A 22,910-nucleotide genomic window follows, 5' to 3' on the forward strand; every position below is an offset into this window, starting at 1 on the left:
CACAGTTAACTGAGTTAAAATACTTCTGTTAACAAACAAGGCAATAGGCCTTGGAGCCAGTTAAAACTCCCCTCAAAACAAGAATAGAGGCAAGAAATATGATGAACATAGTTGGAGGATATGAGGAATACATGTTTCCCCTATCCTTTATATAACATGTAAGTAATTAAGTATTTTGTTCTTTTGTCATGAGGTAACAAGAAATCTAGTTTGGTTTCTTTTTCACTGAAGAAAATTAGCTCTGAGCTAACATCTGTGACAACCTTCCTCCACTTTTGGTATGTGGGTCACTGTCACAGAATGACTGATGAGTGGTGTAGGTCCGCGGTGGGATCTGAACCCACAGACTCAGGCCATCAAAGCAGAGTGCATCAAACCCAACTGCTATGCCATGGGGCCAGCCCCAGGAATCTAGTTTTGAGAATGGAGAATATCAATGGATGAGACAAGATCTTTGCACAAATTGGGGTAGAAACTACTCGGGACATAGGACAAAAATCAGAGATGGAGAGACTTGATTGCATTATTGTTTATAAAAGTGAAAAATTGGAAACTAAATACCCAATGGTTAATTAAGTTTTGGAACACGCAAAAATCATTATAAAATTTTGAAGAGTAATACATTACACGAAGCTCAAAATATAAAGATAGTTTTAAAAAAGCTGAAAATAAAATTTTATTCAATATCATGCCTTTTTGTAAACAAACAAAAAAAGTATTGTCCCTGTGTGTGTGCACATGCATATGCACAGTGATTAGGAGATTATTTATTAAGGCCTGTCTTCTTTATGAGGTGTTAAGCTTCATGTGGGCAGGTACCATGTCTGTCTTGGTCACATTGCCTGGCAAATAACACCTTCCTCAATTAATAGTTGCTAAATAAATGAATAGCATTTCCCCATCTCCTTTAAATAAGCTGAGAAGGAGCATCCGGTTTGGACGATGAGGAACTCTGGATACTCATTTCGTCCCCTCCTTTCAGTAGATTAGCCAGAAGTTGGCTTATCAGCTCAATGGAAGAATGGACTGATCACCAAGGCTGAGCTCTGCTGGAGGCTCCCCCGTTTAACAAGCTTACTTCTTCATCCAGGAGGCACTGGCTGTTAGGCAGTTGCCCAGATGTTTCCACTCCCACTTCCTGTAAATATGTAGAGAGTTTGTGGGGAATTGAATCCCTCTCTACCCAAAACCTTGCCATACTGTATTCAGTCTAGTGATGTTCATGCTTAGCCCCACTCCATGTGGGAAAGGGAGAGTTCAGGGGATCATTGTGCTCTGCTTCTTCTCTGCTTGTGAGCTCTTCCACAATAAGACATGTGGTTCTATGTGTGTGCCTTTTGTACACTAGTGGGAAGCATGATACATTCAGTTTTGTGCATGTTGAGCTTGCGGTTCCTGTGGGACGTTCACGTAGAAATATCCAACATAGTTAGGTATTAGGATCAACAGCTTAGTGCCTTAGATGGAGAGAAAAATTGAGGCTCAGCAGCATGCATTGCCTTTAGGTTGCTGTGGGAGTATAGAGGAAGGGCACCTATCCCAGCCCCCAGGGCTCATGGACAGTTTCCTGGAAGAGAGGAGACCTGTGTTGGGTCTTCAAGGATAGAGTTTCCTGGGTTAACAGGGTGTGAGAAAAGGAGACTTTCCAGGTAGAGAAGGCAGGCTTTGTCATGTCAGGAGGGAAATGTGCAATAATGGGCTCCATTTGGGCTCTGTAATCTAGAGGTTCCCTTTCATGGACAGCTGTCAACAGAAATCTCAACTCATCCTAATTCTCTGATAACTTCTCCTTGGCCTATGACGGCCTTGAGCCACTGTAAGGCTCCTCAATGGATCCTGCAAGGAGCTTCTCCCAAACTTGCTAACAAAAGTCAGTGGGAAAGCTTTATTAATTAACAAGGAATTGTTTTTGATGCCTAAAGCCACCTTCAGGAGTTAGCAAAAGTAGGGTGATCCTGGTCTAGAAGATACTCCAAATCTTGACTCTTCTTTATGGTGTTGGGGGCATAAGGCTGGAAAACATTAAAGGTCAGGATATTATAGGGTCTGGATCACGCTGCAGGAGCAGAGAAAAGGCAATCGTTTGAGACTGGAAGAGAAACCAGGTTTGAGGATGGTTAAAGTGAGCTGAGATGGGAGATGTGAGGTGACCTCGTGAGATGATGGGGGGACACTGCTCCAGGGGTGAGACAGGAGCAAATCCTGCCCCAGGCTCCTCCCTCCTCTCAGCCCCATGCCGTAGGCAAGGCTAGGAAGTCAGAAGTCACTGCCCTCCCCTCCCAAGATGATGGGCTGGACTAACCCAAAGCCCCAACTCCATCCCCAATACTGTGTGACCTTCACTGCATGTTAAGACTTTCTGAGATTCCTTTCAACTCTGTAAAACGCTGATAAGAGCGCAAGTTCATAGTAAGTGCTCAGAAACATTTTTGTTAAATAAATGAAGGAATTTTGCTGTATCCATAAAGGTCATACTTGGAAACATTTTAAGAAAATTTAAAACATTTTAAAGGTTCCAGAGATTATTTTGTCTGTGGCAAAGGCAAGTGTTTATCTGGCTCAGGCTCCCTCTGGAAGGTGCTAATTTCTGAGGCCTCCAGGGGTTACAACGGGGCGGGGGAAAACCCCATCATGAAAATTATGTCAGCCAAGTTGTTCGTCTCTTTGTCCCTTTGTTCTTTATAAGCTCTTCCCTTGTGTGGGCCTCTAAGCTGGAGTGACTACCCCTCCTCTTTGCCCAAAAAGTGTCCTTCCCTTTGAGTGGGTGAGTGTCATCCCAAGACCGCTCTCTGCACTCTCACAACTTGGTTTCAAGTGAGGTTGAACATCCAAGTGGAGTTTATCTTCTGGGGTCTGGAATAGCTACTCTGTTCCCCCCAAAAATATTGTGTGGGCCTTAGGTGCTTGAACACGAGAGGTAAGAGATAGAAAGGAGTCAGCAATGACTGAAGTTTCAAGCCTTTCCAACTGGAAAGATGGTAAGGCTGTTACCAAAATACTTAAGTCAAGAGCAGATTGAGAAAGAAGAAGGCTAGTGCAGATCTGGAGAGACTGAGTTTGAGGTGATGGTCAGAACAACATGCCCGTGGAGAAAAAGCCAGACCGTTAGATGGTGGTTGACTCATTGTGGACTTGGAGGGCATTATTCTCAACGTTTATCATCAGAAAATGTCTTCCTCTGCTCACGCCTTTTGCCCCTTGGGGAACTCCAACTTCAGCCTTTTCCTGTTCAGGGTACACTCCATGTAAATAACTTAAATACCCAGCCCTTAGTCAGGATGAGGCAGATAACTGTGTATTTTGTTAGTGTGACCACTTCGGAGCTGGGGAAAGGAAAGCATTCTCTACTGATCATGTGTGAGCAGGTCATGGCACTGTAACAGACTCTGCCCTTATCTGGTCACCAGGTCCATGATAACATGTGTGTTGGATTATGTGCAATTAGAGCCAGGAGACAGAAGAGCAAGAAGCTAAGTGATGGTGGAATTGGAGGCAGAGGGAATTCAGGGTCTGGGTATCTGTTTGTCCAGCTGTGTGAGAGAGCTCAGCTGAGTACCCAGTGAGGCAGCTCAACTGGGTATCCACTAAACCCACTGGGAGCTTAAGCCTGGAAACTCATCCTGCTCGAAAGCTCTTTTTACATTTTTCTTATTCATTAAAAGATCAGTACTTTGGAGCCCAAATTTCCCAGATTCTGTTTGGAGAAACGCAATATCATCTTACTATTTAGAAAATCTAGAAGTCTAGTAGTCCCCAGCTATGGAGCTGGAGATGTCCTCAATGATATCTCCTCATTTAGTTTCACTGTTTTCATTTCATTCCATTTCATTCCACTCTTTTTCTGAAAAGTCCAGACCTCATAGCTTCACAGGTTAATCTGTTAATACTCTGGGCAATAGGAGGCATCTCATTACTGCCTTCGCATATGATGACACATGTACGTGGAAACAGCAGGGACACAGGTTGTGGGGGAGCATGCTTTCCTGTCCCCTGCCCTGAAGCCTCCATTTCATCCTGTAGGATCCTCTGTACCCAAATTACGGCCATGCCACCATCTGCAGGCTTGGAGTTTTCTTCTTGGAATTTTGGCCTCAGGAAAATAATCTTTCCCTTTAACTTTCAAGTGTTACATTGGTTGCCCTTTTTATGTCAATTCATCTATCTCTGTTTGATCCTATCCAATGCCACGATTATTGCCCATTAAGAGTTAAATTTATCAAGTCTTTTCCTACTATGTTTCAGTTTTTAGCTTCTAGTTAAATTTTACGTATCCTTCCATCCCAGCCCTCTCCTGGACATTGCTACACTTTGTGGTTGCTATCAAGGTCTCATTCTCCTTTTACCACCATTGGAACCTTCTAGCTTTGCTCACTTCTACTGTTCGTGGAAGAGAGCCATGGATGGAGCCTCAGGAAATGACTCCGAGGTCACCGAGTTTGTCCTGCTGGGCCTAACGGAGACTCCAGCCCTACAGCCCATCCTCTTCGTCATCTTCCTTCTTGCTTATGCAGTTACTGTTGGTGGCAATTCCAGCATCCTGGCTGCCATCCTTGCTGAACCCAAACTCCACACCCCCATGTACTTCTTCCTAGGGAACTTGTCCCTGCTGGATGTTGGGTGCATCAGCGTCACTGTCCCCGCCATGCTGAGGCACTTCATGTCCCATAACAGAGGCATTCCCTATCAGGCCTGCCTCTCCCAGCTCTTCTTCTTCCACCTCCTGGCTGGGGTGGACTGCTTCCTCCTGACTGTCATGGCCTATGACTTCTATCTGGCCATCTGCCAGCCCCTCACCTATAGCACCCGCATGAGCTGGGGAATCCAGCAAGCCCTGGTGGCTATGTCTTGTGTCTTTTCCTTCACCAATGCACTGACCCAAACTGTTGCCTTATCTACTCTTAAATTTTGTGGCCACAATGTGATCAATCACTTCTACTGTGACCTCCACAGCTCTTCCAGCTCTCCTGCTCCAGCATCCAACTCAATGAGCAGTTGCTCTTTGCAGCAGCAGCCTTCATGGGTGTTGCCCCCTTAATCCTCATCACTGTGTCCTATGCACACGTGGTAGCCGCAGTCCTGCGAATCCGCTCTGCTGAGGGCAGGAAGAAAGCCTTCTCCACGTGTGGCTCCCACCTCACTGTGGTGGGCATCTTCTATGGGACAGGAGTATTCAGCTACATGAGACTGGGCTCAGTGGAGGCTTCAGACAAGGACAAGGGGATTGGCATCCTCAACACTGTCATCAGCCCCATGCTGAACCCACTCATCTACAGCCTCCGGAACCCTGATGTGCAGGGCGCACTGCGGCTGGTGCTCACCAGGAGACAGCCCCCCAAGTGAAATCCCTGCCTCTGGTCTTAATGAATGTCATGGACCACTTATTGCTTCCAAGAGGTATTGTGACTAGTGCAAATGGTATGACGAAATTGGATCAGTGACTGGCTTAGAAAGGAAAGTACAATAAAAATGATAATAGCTATTACTTATATGGTGATTACCACATGCCAGGCTACTGTTCGAAGTGACTGACATGTATTAACTCATTTAATCCTCATAACAACCCTGTGAGGTAGATACAGATTTACAAATTATGGGTTAGGAAACTGAACCTCAGAGAGGTTAAGTAACTTGCCCAAAGTTACACAGCTAACGAATGTCAGAGATGGGATTTGAACCTAGGCAGGCTACATCTTTAACTATTGCCTCTCAAGAGTAATAAATCATTTCAAGTAGGAAGGGCATCTGTAAGGTGGGGTGGACGGATGAGCAACAAAGAAGGGGAAAAAAAAGGAAGTTCAATGTTATGGGGAACAGCTATTTGAATGAAATCGTATATGAATTAAGCTGTTTTGTTCCTTTAACAAATTTACAGTTTATTCCAGAGCAATTGGTAGAAGTTGAGAGGAAATTGCTGGAGGCTTATTTCAACAAATAAACCAACAAAAAGAGAACATATTTTAAAACCCAAATCTGAAGAAATAGGCACTGTTTGAAAAAAATGAGGTGGAGTATCTTCATATTGGACCAACAATTACAAAAAATATGTGTAATAAAGTTAATTAGAGTAAGAGATTTGGCTCATTTGGAAAATGAATGACTGAATGGAGATCAGAGATCTTGACTGACTCTCTGCTGTGAACCTGAACCAGCACTCTCCCTCTGCATTGCTGTAAGGAGGACGACACTTCATCGATTCAATTCATAGCTTTAAAAAGCTTTTTACATAATGCAATAAAAATGTATGCTTATTATAAATTTAGAAAGTGCAAAAAAATTAAAATTACCCCTAAGTTCACCATTCAGAAATAACCATTATTGGCATTTAGCATATAACTGCTAAATTTTTTATATCTAATATATATTTGTAAAAATATAATTATTCTATACCTAAGCTCTGTAACCTGCTTTTTTCACTTAATGATGTAGGTGAGCATCTTTCCACAACACTAAATATGGATCTTCCTCATCTTTTTCTATGACTGCATAGTATTCCTTTGAGTGAATGGAAGAAAATGAATTTAACAACCCTCTATTAGTAAATCTGGGTGTGTTCGAATAATCTCATTGTGCGGAGCGCTGCCATGAGCATCCTTGTAGATTCATCTGTGCACACTCTTGTAATTATTTGCCAATGATAAATCCCCATGACTGGAGTTCCTAGATCAAAGGATATGACCTTTTTCGAAACACTTGAAAACATATTGCCAATTTGCTATTCAGAAAAAGTTAAACAAATTGACATTTCCATAATCACTATTTCTCTCCCCAAAGCCCCAGCACATAGTTGTATATCCTAGTTGCAAGTCATTCTGGTTCTTCTATGTGGGATGCCACCACAGCATGGCTTGATGGAGCACTGTGTAGTTCTGCACCCAGGATCCGAACCGGTGAATCCCAGGCCGCAGAAGCAGAGCATGCAAACTTAACCACTCATCCATGGGGCCAGCTCTCATAGTCACTTTTATCTTTGCCAATATGATAGGCCAAATGCTATAACTCAGTGCTCCTTTAATTCTAAATTAGTTAATCCTAGTAAAGTTAAATATATATGTATAAACACACACACACTAAGACAAACATCTTAGAAATATATACATAAATTTGGAAATGCTCTTAACTTATTAATGACATTAATTCTTCATCTCATGAATATTGCAAATGTGATGCTCTCTTTTGCCATACAGAAGTTTTAAATATATACCTGGTCAAATTACTCAATCTTTTCTTCTGTAAGGTATTGGTATCTGGTTTTAGTGTTATGCCAGAAAGAATCTTTTTTATTTTTGAATGGATAGATTTATTGATTCTTTCCCCACTGATGTGAAATGATGCCTTTGCCATCTGCTAAGTATCCTTCTAGTTTGGGATCTGTTGTTGGACTCTCTTTTGCAGCACTGCACTTTTTAATCACTATGGTATTATGACACAAATTAATATGCAGTTGTTATGGTTCTTTTTGTTACTCTTCTTTCCCTAGCATTGCTGTGTCCCAGCCTTACCCATTCCTGCAGCTGCTTACTCTCCTACAATCCTCCTTCCAGATTAATTTTAAAAATCTGTTTGTAAAATTCTACCAATGTAGTATCAATGTACAAATTTAGGAAGACTTGACACCTTTGAATTATTGATTTTCCATTCTGGAACAAGGTATATCTCTTCAATTACTCAATTCTTCTTTTATAGTATAAGAGATTTTTTTTAAAAACAAACATTAAGACCATGTGAGACAGAAAGTTGAACTTCCCTTGCCAGGAGGCAGATTTAACCAGAGTGATTCATGAGGCCAAGAAGGCAAGTTCTCCAGGTAGGAGCAGGGAGAATTTGCTCGTTCTGCAGCAACCAGCTGCAGAGAATCTCTGAAACTTCCACATACCACTTGGAAAAGATCCTATGTGTATTTACTGTTCTGATAATTAGGAACATCTGCACTTAGAAAAGCAATGGAATGGAACTATTTTGGAGTGTTTTACAGAGTTCAGCTAAAAGACCCCTAGCTGTATCCAGAGCACAGAAGTGTAGTTTACAATATTTGAAAATAAAAATCATCAGATTTCCCATGGTTTCCAGCTCCTGTTGTAAAATGAAATCTGTCAACAGTGGACTCACATTCTTATTCATCAGTGATCACCTAGGGCTAAGTTTCTACGACCCTCTTTGCAGAAGGCGAGTACTCTCCAGTTAACCAAAGTCTTCCACCTGACCACTTCATCTGCCTGCCCCTTTTAGGCATTTGAGTTTGTCATCCCTGATCTAGACATTTGAAGATCTAGTCTTTGGGACATTTGACACTATTGGAAAAATATTTTATCTTAACCTATGTTTGTTTCCTAGAATTTTCTGGTTCTATCTGAACCCTAAACTTACAATATAGAAAACTTATACTCGCATGTAAAAGGTACTCAACTACTACTAATGGGATGAATCACTGCCTCATTATAAAGAAGATGGTCTCAATAGTTATGCATTATCTAGGGAGAGACAAGAGGTACAGACGTCACTAAATTGGAACTGTCACAAAACTGGACTTGACATATTTCTCTAAAAGCATAATTCTATTAAATCATTAACTGATTCAAAAAGCATTCATTGAGCACTTAAAATGTAACAGGAATAATACTAAGTATTAGGATGAAGAGAAGAATAAAACACAATCTCTGGCTTCAAGGTGATTCCTTGATATTAAAGGGAGCAAAAAAGGCCACATTACAGATACAAATACAGGTGCTGTGTGACAGATGGTTTCCATGCACAGTGAGGATAAAGAGAAGTCTTTCTGGCAAAGAAATGATGATACTGAGAAAAGACATCTGGAAGAGATGGAGATTGAGCCATTAAAAGATGAGTGGACATGTGCCAAGTTCACTAGGAAGGAAGTCATCCCAGGCAGAGTGTGACCTCTTCCAAGGCCCTGTGAGAGGGGTGATGGGAGTAGGAGAGTGTTGCAGTGGGACTGTAGAGTGAAAGAGAAGTCGGGAAATGAAGACCACAGATGAAAACAGCTCCTTGGAGACGTTCAGCTGTAACTGGAAGAAGGGAAGCGCCAAGGCAGCCAATGGAGAAACAGAAGATTAAGGGAGATTTGGATTTTGTTTTAGTTTTGTTTGAAGACGAGAAGAGCTGCATGTTTGTATGCTGGCACACAAACACCAACAAAAATGGAGAAGTTTAAGATGTCCACGAAAAAGGAGATATTTGGTAGAGTGAGATACAAAAGAAAGTGAGAAAAATGAAACAATTATAAGAGAAAAGATTGATTTTCTATATACTGACATATTTATTGATTAAGAGAAAGTATTCAATGAAGTATTTTTTGAAGGAATATAGTAGAATATAATAACTAAGTGCTACAGTCTAGGTAATTTTCACCCCTCAGTCATTTTTTTTCCGCTAGCCAATTATTTTGTTAACAATTGATTTGTTCCATTGTTAATAATGTCTATTTGCTGTACTGGCTTAACACCTGCCTTCAAGGAATTTATAATACACAGAAAATTATAATAAAACATATTAATTACAATTATAGAGTTACATACAGCTTATAAAACCCAGAGAATTAACAACCACTTACCTACAGAATCTGCAAGCATTGAAAATCAGGCCTGATTACCTTGCAATACTCATATAAGGTTTAACTTAATAAATTTATATAAAAGTTCCTTTTGTTTATTTAATTGCCCAACAAATGTTTATTGGAGTCCTACTAAATGTCCAACTTTATACTGGACAATAAGTTACAAAGAGAAAAAGTCAGTCTCTACCCTCAAAGAATCCAGTCTGTTATGGCAAAGTGCTGTAGCAATGTTAGCTATCAATATAGAATCATTATTTTCAGGTATCTGATTTGAGATCTCTGTCGGCATTATTGTCAGATGCATAAATTTCTCTCTTGAAGGCTAGCATGAAAACTGTAAAAAAGGTGTAGATTTAGGCATATACAAATACCACTAAATGTAGTAATAATAATTCCTTACATGCAAGTAGTACTTCCCAGTTCACAAAAACACTTTCAATGTCTAGCATCTTATTTGATGTTAAGACATCCCTGTTCAACCTACAGTGTAGAGATCATTATTATTCCTCATTTTACAAAGGAAAAACCTGAGTGCAATAGGACACAGTTGCTTGCTCAAGGTCACAGTGTCAGAACAAATCCTAGAATTTAACACATTTGAAATCTGGAAGCTGTTTCCAAGGATGAGTAGAATATTTTAAATAATTTTGAATGAAGTTGCATACAGGCATTACAATTGTTTGCAATAAATTCTACTAGAAAAATATTATCATATTTTTCTTTAATAAAGATGCATCTATTTCAAACCTAGAACCAAACAATATACTCAATGGCAAAACTCTAGAAGTGTGTCCTCTAAACTCAAGGCCAAAGCAAACATGCTCATTACTGTTGTAATAATCTACACAACTAAATTGTGATTTCAGTAGTTTGAGAAATTTTGCTAATTTAATAAGGCATACTGAATTATCTCACTCACATGAATGATTTTATCTGCCCTGATGACTCCTCATTTCCAAACTTCGGATGCACTTATTCATCAGTCTAATGGATGTTTTTACGTGCATTGCAAACCAAACGTATCATGATCAAACTCGTCTTCTCACCAGCCTTTCTCATCTTCTGATATCTGGTCATTTATATACCATCATCTGATCACCTAAGATTTAAAACTAGAGGTCATCAGTTCTTTCCTTGACCCTGTTAGCATCCTTGACCATCCCATTCAGCAGGCATCTGTGAGCCAATAAAAATGAGCTGGAAAGCGTTCACAAATGATTGGAGTTCTGACACCTACTCTTCCTCATTGCCTCTCTGTTCTCTCTCTGATCACATCCCACATAGTTTTAAACTTTCTTACTCTGAAATTGGCCTTTCTCCTGCCTCTGGTGCCTGAGATTGGTGCTTAGCTTTGGGTCTCTAATGTTAGAACCTCAGTTTTTCTCTGTGCCTTTCCACACCCCAACCCATCCCTGCTCTAGGTCAGGTTTTGAGATGCCCAACCTTGTCCTTTTGCCTCATCTTGCTATCCAGACCCCTCTTTCAAGAGGACCACACAGAATTCTTGGTTGTTGTGTAGGGTATGTCTCAGAATCCTTACACTAGGATATGAGAACTACAGGATGACACTGGTTCTATAAGGGTCAGGGATCTCAAGTCACTGACCATGAACTGACTGGAATAGCCCAGTGCTTTGGAATGAGTACTGAAAAGGCCTCAGCAATAAAGAAAGTATGGACCAGGCCTAGATTTAGCATGCCCTGTTATGAATTTGGCACAAAGCAGCCCCTTGTTGGTAAGAAATACATTTAGCCACCATCTTCCCTGATTAGTATATAGGAAACATCATCAGATGACCAGTGTACTACCCAGTGGTTCTTGATATCCTTCAACTGGAAACTTATTAGTATATCATCTCTTAGTGCAGCCAAACCCTATATCTCACTTATTGGTGCCATAATTTCTATTAATAAATCCCTGAAGCTTCCATTCTGTGTGCCTTATTTTTACATATTTATCCTGTTTAAAAATCATGGACAGGTAGGGGCTGGCCCCATGGCTGAGTGGTTGGGTTCGCGCGCTCCACTGCAGGCGGCCCAGTGTTTCGTTGGTTCGAATCCTGGGCACGGACATGGCACTCTCATCAAGCCACACTGGGGCAGCGTCCCACATATCACAACTAGAAGGACCTACAACGAAGAATATACAACTATGTACCAGGGGGCTTTGGGGAGAAAAAGGAAAAACAATAAAATCTTTAAAAAAAAAAATCATGGACAGGAAAATTGCCCACAGGGAGTGTCCAAACAGAAGGCAGCAGAGTTTCTTATGTTGTAAGAGTACCACGTAGGGCCTCTGATCTGATATGATAACTTTATCACCTGAAACAGAATTAGTGCAAAGAAAAACACACTTGGACACACTGTAATCAAACTACTAAACACCAAAGATAAAGATAAAGTCTTGAAGGCAGTCAGAGAAAATGAAACATTACATATAGAAGAACAAAGATAAGAATGACAATAGACTTCTTATTCGAGAACATGCAAGCAAGAAGAAAATGGAGTCGTATCTTTAAAATATTGAGAGGAAAAAGCTGTCAAACCACAATACTATATCCAGCCAAAATATCTTTCGAAAATGAAAGTGAAATAAGGATTTTATCAGAGAAGAAAAAGCTAAAATACTTTATCACTAGCAGATTTACAGTATAAAAAAATGTTAAAGGAAGTTCTTGAGGCAGGAGGATGATACCAGATGGTATTCAGGAACATAAATTGGCTCATCATTCCAAAATCAACCAATTTAATTCACCATGTCAGCAGACTAAGCATGAAAAATCGTATGATCATCTCAGTAGATTCAGAAAAAGCATTTGTCAAAATTCAACAAGCATTCATGATGAAAACTCACATGAAACTAGGAATAGAAGGTAACTTTACCAACTTGATAAAGGATATCTACCAAGAACTTAGAGATAACGCCACAGTTAATGAAGAAGACTGAATGCGTTGCCTCTAAGATCAGAAACAAGACAAGGATGTTGGCATTCACAATTTTTATTTAACATTGTGCTTGAAGTGCTAGCCAGTGCAATATGACAAGAAAAATAAAAGTCATACAGCTTGGAAAGAGGATGTAAAAGTGTCCTTATTCATGATGACATGATCTTCTTTGTTGAGAATCCCAAACAATCTACAAAAAGCTATTAGAACTAATAGGTGAGTTTAGTAAGGTCAGAGTATAAAAGATCGATACAGAGTATACAATAGAGACTATACAAAAATCAATTATATTTCACTATAACGGAAAAAAAATTCATATTAAAACAATACTATTTACAACACATTAAAAAACATGAAATAAGGATAAATGAAAAAAATATGTGTGAGACCTATACACTGAAAACTACAAAATGCTGCAGAGAAAAATATTTAAAGACTTTAACGAATGAAGAAATAATTATGTTCCTGAATAAAAAGACTCAATATTGTTATGATGTCAGTTCTTCCCCAATTCATCTATAGCCTTCGCATATGTTTTATAGAAATTGGCAAGCTGATTCTAAATTTTATATGAAAAAATAAAGGACCTATAATAGCCAGAATAATTTTGAAAAAAGAAAAACTAATTTAGGGGACTAAATTTCAAGACTTATTATTAAGCCACAACAATCAAGATAGTGTGTATTGGTATAAGAACAAACATATAGATCAATGGAACAGAATAGAGTCCAGAAGTAGACCCACACATATATGGGTTGATTTTATATATACACCAGTTGATTTTTGTCAAAGGTGCCAAGTTAATTCAAAGGAAATATGTAGTCTTTTCAACAAATGGTGCTGAAACAACTGTACAGACATATGGGGAAAAAAATATCCTCAACTCTTATCTTGCACCATATGAAAAACTAATTCAAAATGGATCATAGATCTAAATGTAAGAGCTAAAACTATGAAACTTCTAGAAAAAAATAGGAGAAACATCTTTGTGATTTTGAATTAGACAAAGTGTTGGAGGAGGTAATCAAGAGGACATGACTTCTGGTTGACCCACGAGCTGGACTCAGGCAATCAGAGGTTCCTCACCCCTTCCCCTGTCCTTGGATTGTACACCCTGCCTATACGTTCTCACAGTGGGAGCTGTTCCAAGGATGCAGCCTTGAGAGAGTAAGGTGTTGTTGAGACCATCTGGATGGCATAAGTGACTGAACCCAGTTAAGACTTCTATATAAACTTTTAAGATTCTAGCGAGTAGATGTGGAGATATATTCATCTTGCAGCCGTCCAAGACAAGCCTCATAAGTTCCCTTGCTTATTACAACTGCCACTTGCCAATCTGGAGTGGTCTTCCTCTTTCTTTGATCTCTCCTTACCCTCCATGTATGGGGTCAATTTTCAAATCTCCAATGACTGCTTAGATAAGATACAAAAAACATGAATCATAAAGGGAAAAATTGATAAATTAGATATCATCAAAATGTAAAATGTCAGGTATTCAAAGGACACTGTTAAAAATTGAAAATACAAGACACAGAATGCAGAAAAATTTGTGAAGCATTTATCTAATTATAGGCTAGGATCCAGAATACATAAATAACTCTTACAATTCACTAAGAAGTAGAAAAACAACCCAATTTTTGGAGTGATGAGGAGCAAAATATTTAAACAAACACTTCATCACAGACATACAGATGGTGAACAAGCACATGAAAAGATGCTCAATATCACAAAGGAAATACAAAGCTAAGCCACAATGAGATACTACTACATAACTAATAGAATGGTTAATATTAAAAAGACTGGTGGTATTAAGTGTTGATGAGCAACTGGCAATCTCATACATTGCTGGTAAGAATGCAAAATGGTACAGCCACTTTGGAAAACAGTTTGACAGTTCCTTATAAAATTAAACATCCATTTATATTAAGTTTAGCAGTTACATTACCAGGTATCTTCCAAGGAGAAATGAAGACATATATCCACACAAAGAACTGTTTGCATGTATATATCATAGCTTTATTTGTAATGGCTAAAATCTGGAAACAACCCAAATGTTCATGAACTATTGAATAGCTAAACAAATTGCTATACATCCATACAATGGGAAACCACTCAGTGGAAAAAGGACTGAACTACTAGTATAGCCAACATGCCTGAGCCTCAAAAGGATTATGCTAGTTGAATGAATCCAATTATAAAAAGTCTACATACCATATGATTCCATTTATATGAGACTATATTTCATACAAAATGCAAAACCATAGGGACAGAAATCAGATCAGCGGTTGCTGTGGGCTATAGTGTGGAGAGGAGATTGCCTACAAAGGAGAAGAAGGGAACTTTTTGGAGTGGTTGAAATGTTCCAAATATTGATGGAGGTATTAGATACATAACTGCATACTTTTATCAAAACTCATCAAACTTTACAATTAAAACTGTACCTTATTTAACCAAGCTTTTTAAAGTTATACCTTAAAAATCCCAGTGTGAAAAATAAATGAGAGGAAAAGTACCAGAATCAGCTTATCTGGAGCCCAGGCTGAGCTCCATCATGGATCCACTTTCTGGCCTTGGCATCATCCAAGCCCTCTGGATCTCATTTTTCCCATCTTTAATATAGTGACTCTATCTTTCCTCCTTCCTCTGAGACATTAGGAGCCTGGAATGATGTCACAAATCTAATATTTCTTTAATAGAATCCAAAATATTAGGCAGATGAGAGAAATCCTTAAGGGCTGAGGTTGTTTATCTGCCTTGGACTTCTTGTACAATCCCTGGGAGAGTTAATTTTTAGGGCTTCTAGGTGCTTGTTAATTCCCAAAGGGAAAGAGCACCAAGACAGGCTTTCTCAGCACCTGTCTCACTCCCTATTTATAAGCCTTTTGGAGACGGGCCACCTTGGGTCAGCTTAGCACTCACTCCCCTCCCTAAAAGAAATCCCACCCAAGAGCTCTATCCAGAGTGTTCAGAGAAAGGTAAGTCCCTCATGAGCCTTCCCACTGCTCCAGAACTCCGAATTCCTTTCCTTCATGTGTAAGGGTGGGTGAAGGAGACTCATGATCTTCATATGGCTCTTTCCTTGTTGATAGAAGAGTAAAGGGCTGAATGATACTTGGATTGAGGGTGTGGTAGTGAAATATAACGGTGAGGTTTTCCATTCCGAATGACTAGAAGAATGAAGGACAGAGCTGACAAATAGAGGGAAGTCAGAAGGGAGCTGATAGGGATAAAGAGCGGGGAAATGAAGAGAGCCTGGAGAGAGCCAAGGGGGCTATTTAAATTGATTGGGGCAGCAGAATCAATATTTACAGAATCTTATAACTCTAAGTAAACCTAGAGATAATGCAGTACAGCCTTTCATATTACAGAAGGGAAATGGATGGATGGATGGATGGATGGGTGGATAGATAGATAGATAGATAGATGTAAACAACAAGATAATGGCAAAGGGCTTGGGAGACAGCAGGGGTTGTCAGAAAAAGAACAAGTTCTCCATTCAGAAAAAACTCTGACATACGTGGACTCAAACAAATTAACTTTTTTAAGCCTCGCTTTTCTCATTAGTAAAATGATTGCTAGTCTTCAAGAATTTTTGTAGTTTAAATGGAGTAACACATAACGGAGTTAAATGGAGTGATATACCTGACAAAAAGTTTATATTCAAGTAAAGATTAGCTTCCTATTCTCTTTTTCTTTTCCTTCCTCTCTCCCTCCCTTCTTTTCATCTTTTTTGGATTGGATGAGGTAATACATAAAAGTAACTTGGATGGAAAGTGCTTGATAAATGTTTCCTGTCACCAGCTGTCACCCTGAATCCACCACCTCCAGGGAACACTCTCATATTATGCCTATGCTGACTTCAAATGGGACATTTTGCTGAGCCTCCCAAGCATTTAGGGAGGGATTGCCTGGAACAAACTCATAAGAGAAGAAATTTATCTTCTCCAACCATGGAACAGGAAGACACGAGCTATGAGGAAGGGATCATCATGTTAAGGTGTGGGCTTGGGGAGTCAGATAGTCCCAGGTTTGAGAGACCAGCTCCGCCAAGAGTCTACAATCCTGGGCTACTTATTTATTTCCAAACCTGAGTCCTGAGTACCTAGACATCATAGTAGTTACCTCGCAGAGTTTTGTGAGAATTAAATGAGAAAATAAATATAAAGTACTTAGTACAATACTCACAGTTTACACTTTTGAAATGTTGTTAGTCTGTTCTTGAATTGCCTGTGTGTCTTCAGCTTTCAGCCTCTGTACTTCTGTATTTTGGTCTGCTTCTCGCTCCTCTCTTGGCTCACTGTCTCGTGTCTCTTCTTGATTTCATGAGATCCTGTCCTCCCAAGCTTCTTCATGTTGCTGTGCTTCTATAGCATGCATTCTGGAAACTCATCCATTCATTTATGTGTTGAACTAGTCAGAGCTGCTAGTCAGTCACTATACACTGATGCCACCTTAATAGCTGTTAAAATACACAAACACTCCATACCGTACTGGTAAATAACCACTGCCCTGGGTCCCCAGGGTAGTTCCCTCTGCTTTACCTCCTTCGCTGGAATCTCTGGGATCTCAACCTGAACCAGCAATTAAAGGGTTAATGTCTGGCATTGTCAGAGCCTCCAGGAGCCTGCTCAAGCTCTAGGCTCGTATCCTTTCCTATGGGTAGGTCCCGATGCCATATTACCCTCGCATTGGGATTAAGTGCCTACTATGTGTCTCTCTCCCTTTTGGCAGGTCCAAGTCTTCTCCCTCTATAGCTCTCAGCAGTGGCCTATGGAGCCAGGTTCCTGGGGGAACAGGACAACTGTCACTGAGTTCGTCCTTCTTGGCCTAACAGAGAACATAAGACTGCAACCCATCCTTTTTGCTGTCTTCCTTTGTGCCTATGTGGTCACAGTCGGAGGCAACTTCAGCATCCTGGCTGCCATCTTGGTGGAGCCCAAACTCCACACTCCTATGTACTACTTCCTGGGGAACCTGTCTCTGCTGGACATTGGATGCATCACTGTCACTGTTCCTCCCATGCTGGCATGTCTCCTGGCCCACCATTGCAGAGTTCCCTATGCTGCCTGCATTTCACAGCTCTTCTTTTTCCACCTCCTGGCGGGTGTAGACTGTCACCTCTTGACAGCCATGGCCTATGACCGCTACCTGGCCATCTGCCAGCCCCTCACCTACAGCACCCGCATGAGCCATGTAGTTCAGGGTGCCCTGGTCGGCATTTGCTGCACTGTCTCCTTCATCAATGCTCTGACTCACACAGTGGCTGTGTCCGTGCTTGATTTCTGTGGCCCTAATGTGGTCAACCACTTCTACTGCGACCTCCCACCTCTTTTCCAGCTCTCCTGCTCCAGCATTCACCTCAATGGGCAGCTGCTCTTTGTAGGGGCCACCTTCATGGGGGTGATTCCCATGATCCTTATCTCAACCTCCTATGCCCATGTCGCAGCTGCAGTACTACGCATCCGCTCAGCCGAGGGGAGGAAGAAGGCATTCTCCACGTGTGGCTCCCACCTCACCGTGGTCTGTATCTTTTACGGAACTGGCTTCTTCAGTTACATGCGTTTGGGCTCAGTGTCAGCCTCAGACAAGGACAAGGGGATTGGGATCCTCAATACTATCCTCAGCCCCATGCTGAACCCAGTCATCTACAGCCTCCGGAACCCTGATGTGCAGGGTGCCCTGAAGAGGGTGCTAACAGGAAAGAGGCCCCCAGAGTGAGAAGGCAGGAGCAACAAGATGCCCCTCCCTCTTTGAGTATCCCTTGGCTTTCTTATGCTGAGGACCTGGATGTGGGCAGGCGGATATTCAGGGGTATGTTCAGTGATGGGAGGAAAGCAGATACTGTGGGCCAGGGTATAATGTGGTTTGCCGTGACTTGGCTGAAGCTTAGGGAGAAGAGTATCTACGTTGCTGATGCATTAAAGACAGATGGGAGGAAATTATAACATGGGTCAAGAAATGGGACACAAATCAGCTATTTTGTATTTTTTTAAATTTGATGACTGTTCAATTGAAGTATATTTAAAATGTTAATGAAAATAAAGTGCTTTCCTCCCCCTGCTCTTCCCCCCCGCCTTTAAGATAAAATAGATTTGTACCAGAGTATGGGGTCTGATTACTGGGTAAGAGATTCTTCTTCAGGAAATAAACCTAGGATTGTGAAGTTAAACTGACATACCCTAGGAGCAGGGTGTTGGGACCCGTCAGAGCACCCTGCCAGCATCTTCTTCAGAGCAGCATTATCAAATCCCTGTTACTGAAACCAGTGTCCCCATCCTGACTAATGGTCAGTGGGAACAACATATTTTCGTGTCACTGCATGAGCTAACTCTCATAACCCCTCCACCAAAAAACGTGAGAACGTATCGTCATATGTTTCATGAGAAGAAGCATTCAGAATAGTAAGTTTTATTTTTAATGGCAAAATACACTGAATTGCCATTCCATTTAATATATATGTACAGATAATTAGTAAAGGTGGGGAGATTGTTAAGGAAGGGAAAATAGAGGGAGATATTGTTTGCAATTTACCAATGAGTGAGTCCTAGAAACCAAGATTTTACCAAAAGGGTGAAACTAAGGCAATCCAGAGAGGAATGGTCAATAGAATGATAGGCAATTTCATGTGCTATTGCGGCCATTTCTAGAATATTTTCTGTGAACCATGTCAGATACTTCCTGGCCAAGAAGCTGGAAGTCTGAGAAGAGTGACCTTACCTGACATGCTTATTAATTGATTAAGGGGGGCAGCATGGAGCCTTTAAGGTGTCTGAGAATGTTTCCCAGTCAAACGCAGGTATCTACAGTCATTCTCCAAATCCAGCCACCCACCAGGACCACTGAGTGTTCTCTAAGACTTTCACACCCGCACTCTTGTCTTCTTGAAAACAGCAGCCTCCCATACAGGCCCACTGGGGCTCCTGCAACAGCCTCTGAGCCTTGTGCCCCCCTCCACTCAGTGCTGCCACACTGCCCAATGAACCCCCTGAAGCAATGTCTGTCCCACATCATTCCATCCTCCAAAGGCCACTAATTATTTTCTGATTGCCACCAGATCACATCCAGACCTTCATCGGGTGTGCACAGACTCCATCATTTCTTCCTGACCTCTCCAGTCAATCTTTATCTCTCAACCACAGCCTCTCCCTCAGGGTGGGCTTTTCCTTGCCAGGTAACTCACGCACCCATTTGCTTCATTCACTGTTCTCAACCTCCTCTGAAAGACTGTGGCCCGCACAGCAAGCCACCATCCTAATCTTTTCTGTATTCTCTGCAGCTTCTTTTGCTCTCCCCAACTAGATTATAAGCTCCCTAAAGATAGGGATCATGTTTTATACTATACTGTGTCCTCCAAATGCACGGCATAGTGCTGAGTACATAAAGCCGTCTTGTGGATTAGTTAATCAACTGATAGTGGAAAGCATGACCTATGAAAAGAAATTTGTGTTCTACAGGAGGGTCAGTGAAACTGCTAGGTATTTTCAAAATACCAAAAATGGCCCAGTGTTGGGAAAGTATAACGATACAAAGGGAAAAGGAAAGAAAGAGAAACCTTCATCCGATGAACTAAAGGTAATCATTGAGTTTGATGTAACAGGGAGATTTCCTGACTTTGCATGTGAACTGTGACATCCTGTCTCCTCAAAACTAAGAGAAACTGTAGAATATTTAGTTACCAAAAGCTGCGCGTAGAGCAGCAGGGTGCAAAATCTTGTAACATCCACAGACTGTGATCCATTCAGTTTGGAGCACATTACTGAGGTGGGATAATAATAATAAACGAGTGATCAAAAGTTATGACAAAGTGTTTGTCTTTCTTTAATTCATGATCTGAAGGGAATAGTTCTTAACTCTGCTATACAAAGATGAGTAATTGATGTTTCATGTTTGAAACATTTTAATAAAAAGCGTATTTTTGTTTAAAAAGATGAGTGGATGTATTGACATGAAAAGATGTTTAGTACATATTGCTAAATTTAGAAAGTGATGACAATGTGACATACATATGTGTATGGGCAAAAAAGTCCTAGAGAACAGCCCCTAGCTGTAGATGAGGATTCTCTCTGTCAGGGGATAGGACTGGGGAAAACTTGAAGTTTTCCGCTAAATTCTGTAATTCAAAAACAAAAAAAAATAAATTCTAAAAAGTGCTAATAGTGAAAATGTAGGGGTGGGAGTAAAGTGAACTGACTGTGGTGTTTTCTCTCCAGCCGTCAAAGTGTCCTCATCATCCTCATCTTTGAGAAAAATAGTAAGTTGGCCTGGCCATCCACTATAAGGTCACCAGGTTCACTTGATCAAGATTCAGAGGCCTAGCAGAGACATGAAGCAGTCATTGGTCATCTTGTCTATCCCTCGTCTTCTGAATTAAGAGCCAAACCAAATCACCTCTATCCCAGTAGAATACTCCCAGTGGACCCTTTCCTCCTCCTCCCATCTCCTGGTTCTGGAAATTCAAATTTCACCCTCCATTCCACACCAACCTTTATCCTGCACCACCACCAACACCCCCTCCTCGCAACACCCCTGTACTGCTGCCTAGTTTTTCATCTTTTACTGTAATTCCAGTCAAAAGTAATGACTAATCCTAGGGGGGACGCATGTAGACTTTTCATAATTCCCTGTGCCACAAACATAGGTTCATGGCCTCCAAGCACTAAAGGAAACTTCTAGTGATATTTTGGCCCAGTGACCTTGACTTTCAGATAGCTCATATCCAGAGAAACGTGTTCCAGATTTTATCAGTCCTCAACACACCTGTGAACTTTGGAGGACATCCTGGATCCATCTGTCAAGCTCAGCAGATGTCATTTTATACACCATAGGCATCTGTATATGTCTACTTGGAGATGCTCTCATTCGCATCCCAACAATGCCTCCTTTCCCACATCCATCTGAGCATCTAGAAGCTCCCCATGTGCCCAGCACAGAGACAGACACTCTCAGGACTCAGAGGAATTATAACACTAGTAGGATTTCTCTTATTATCCTATCAACACACAACAGTTTTTACAAGCCACTTTGAATCTCATTATGTTCTCATTTGAATATTGCATATGCACAATTGAGTGTTACTCACAACCAAGGCCAGGATTAGGAAGTAAGATGGCAAGCTTTTATTATCTTCACTTTGCAGGTTAAAAAAAGCAGAGGTACAGACAGGCTAAGTGATTTTCCAAAGGCCATAGAGTTAGTAGGTAACTACTCCGAGTGCTGACTCGAGTGCCCACTATCATTGCCCTCCTCCCTGCCCGCCTGTAGTACATCACCAAAGGATTCTCAACTAAACAGAGCAACACTGGCTCCGGGTACAACGAGTCTCAGAAATGGGAAAGGTATTACCATGGAGTGAAGAGAGCCTTAGAAATGATATCTGGAGACCTGGGTTCTAATCCAACTTCTCCTACTTAAGGCTACATGAATTTCTAAGCATCAATTCTTTTATCTGTAAAATTAGTCCCCTCCATGTTTCTTGGGCTTTTTTCATCCACCTACTACATGATGAATACTCAGACCCACAGAGGATGCCAAAGACTAGGGGGAAATAAGGGACCATGGGCAATTAAATGGACAGGTGGTAAGGTTGAGAGCAGGTGTATAAACCCAGGAGTAATTCATGCACAGTGGATCTCTGATTGGTAAAAGTTGGTTCATGGGCTTCAGCAACTGGAGAGATGCCCAGGTTGGAGGTCATAGCATTGGGCCAGGCAGAGACATGAAGCCCTAAAGAGGTAGAAATAATTGAAACTGACACAAGTGAGCTTGGGAAGGAATCTTGGAAGATCAGCCACAAAATACCTAACCTTGTTTTGAGAGTTTGTGTTGGTAGGATCTGAAGGGATAATGATATCAGAGCCCTGAAAGACTTCAGACCTTTATTTGGTATTTACAGCTGGTTATCCAAGCTAGTATATAAGGAAAAGCAAATAGGTAGCAAGCATCTTCTACACACCGGGCAGCAAGCTGAGAAGCCCATGCTTCTTGCTGCATTAAATCAGCTGTGGTCCATCAGGCAGCATTGGACTGAGAAGTTGGGAGACCTGGCTTCTGGGCTAACCCTCCTACTTGTTAGCTGTGTGACATTGGACAGGTCAGTTCTCTCCGTGGGCCCCAGTTTTCTCATCTACGAAGTGGGAATCATAACATGCACTTTAAATGATTATTCTGAAGATTAAATGAATTGAAATGCAGAATTATTGAGTTGACAGGTATAGTGTAGAAAAAGATGTTAAAATTCCATTGGCTTTTGAGCAGGAGTTGCCTGTTTTTAGAGTTTGTACCCTCTCTCTAATAAAGACCAGAAAAGGGATTTAGCCCCCAAAACTCTGGCCAGTGCTATGCCTTTTCCACCACACTGGTCCCTTGAATGAGCTAGTGAAGGACTCAGTCCTATA

The 22,910-nt window shown here is 41.0% G+C and overlaps 2 protein-coding genes across 2 annotated transcripts; both read left to right on the plus strand.

The window, feature by feature from the left end:
* The first annotated feature begins 4,393 nt into the window (after positions 1-4,393).
* On the plus strand, positions 4,394-5,340 carry LOC103540241 (putative olfactory receptor 3A4). The gene is given in 2 exon segments (XM_008506788.2): positions 4,394-4,940; positions 4,943-5,340. Coding segments are annotated over 2 exon segments (942 nt in total). The 5' UTR covers positions 4,394-4,396.
* An 11,946-nt stretch (positions 5,341-17,286) lies between these two features.
* LOC103540242 (olfactory receptor 3A10) lies at positions 17,287-18,234 on the plus strand. Its single transcript, XM_008506789.1, has one exon. It carries the CDS (start codon positions 17,287-17,289, stop codon positions 18,232-18,234), a length of 948 nt encoding a protein of 315 aa, XP_008505011.1.
* The last annotated feature ends 4,676 nt before the right edge of the window (positions 18,235-22,910 follow it).

This window comes from Equus przewalskii, chromosome 10 (assembly GCF_037783145.1).
Source record: "Equus przewalskii isolate Varuska chromosome 10, EquPr2, whole genome shotgun sequence".
NCBI lineage: Eukaryota > Metazoa > Chordata > Mammalia > Perissodactyla > Equidae > Equus > Equus przewalskii.

Coding starts and splice junctions, on each gene's coding strand:
- LOC103540242 (XM_008506789.1), top strand. CDS start 17,287: ATGGAGCCAGGTTCCTGGGGGAACAGGACAACTGTCACTGAGTTCGTC.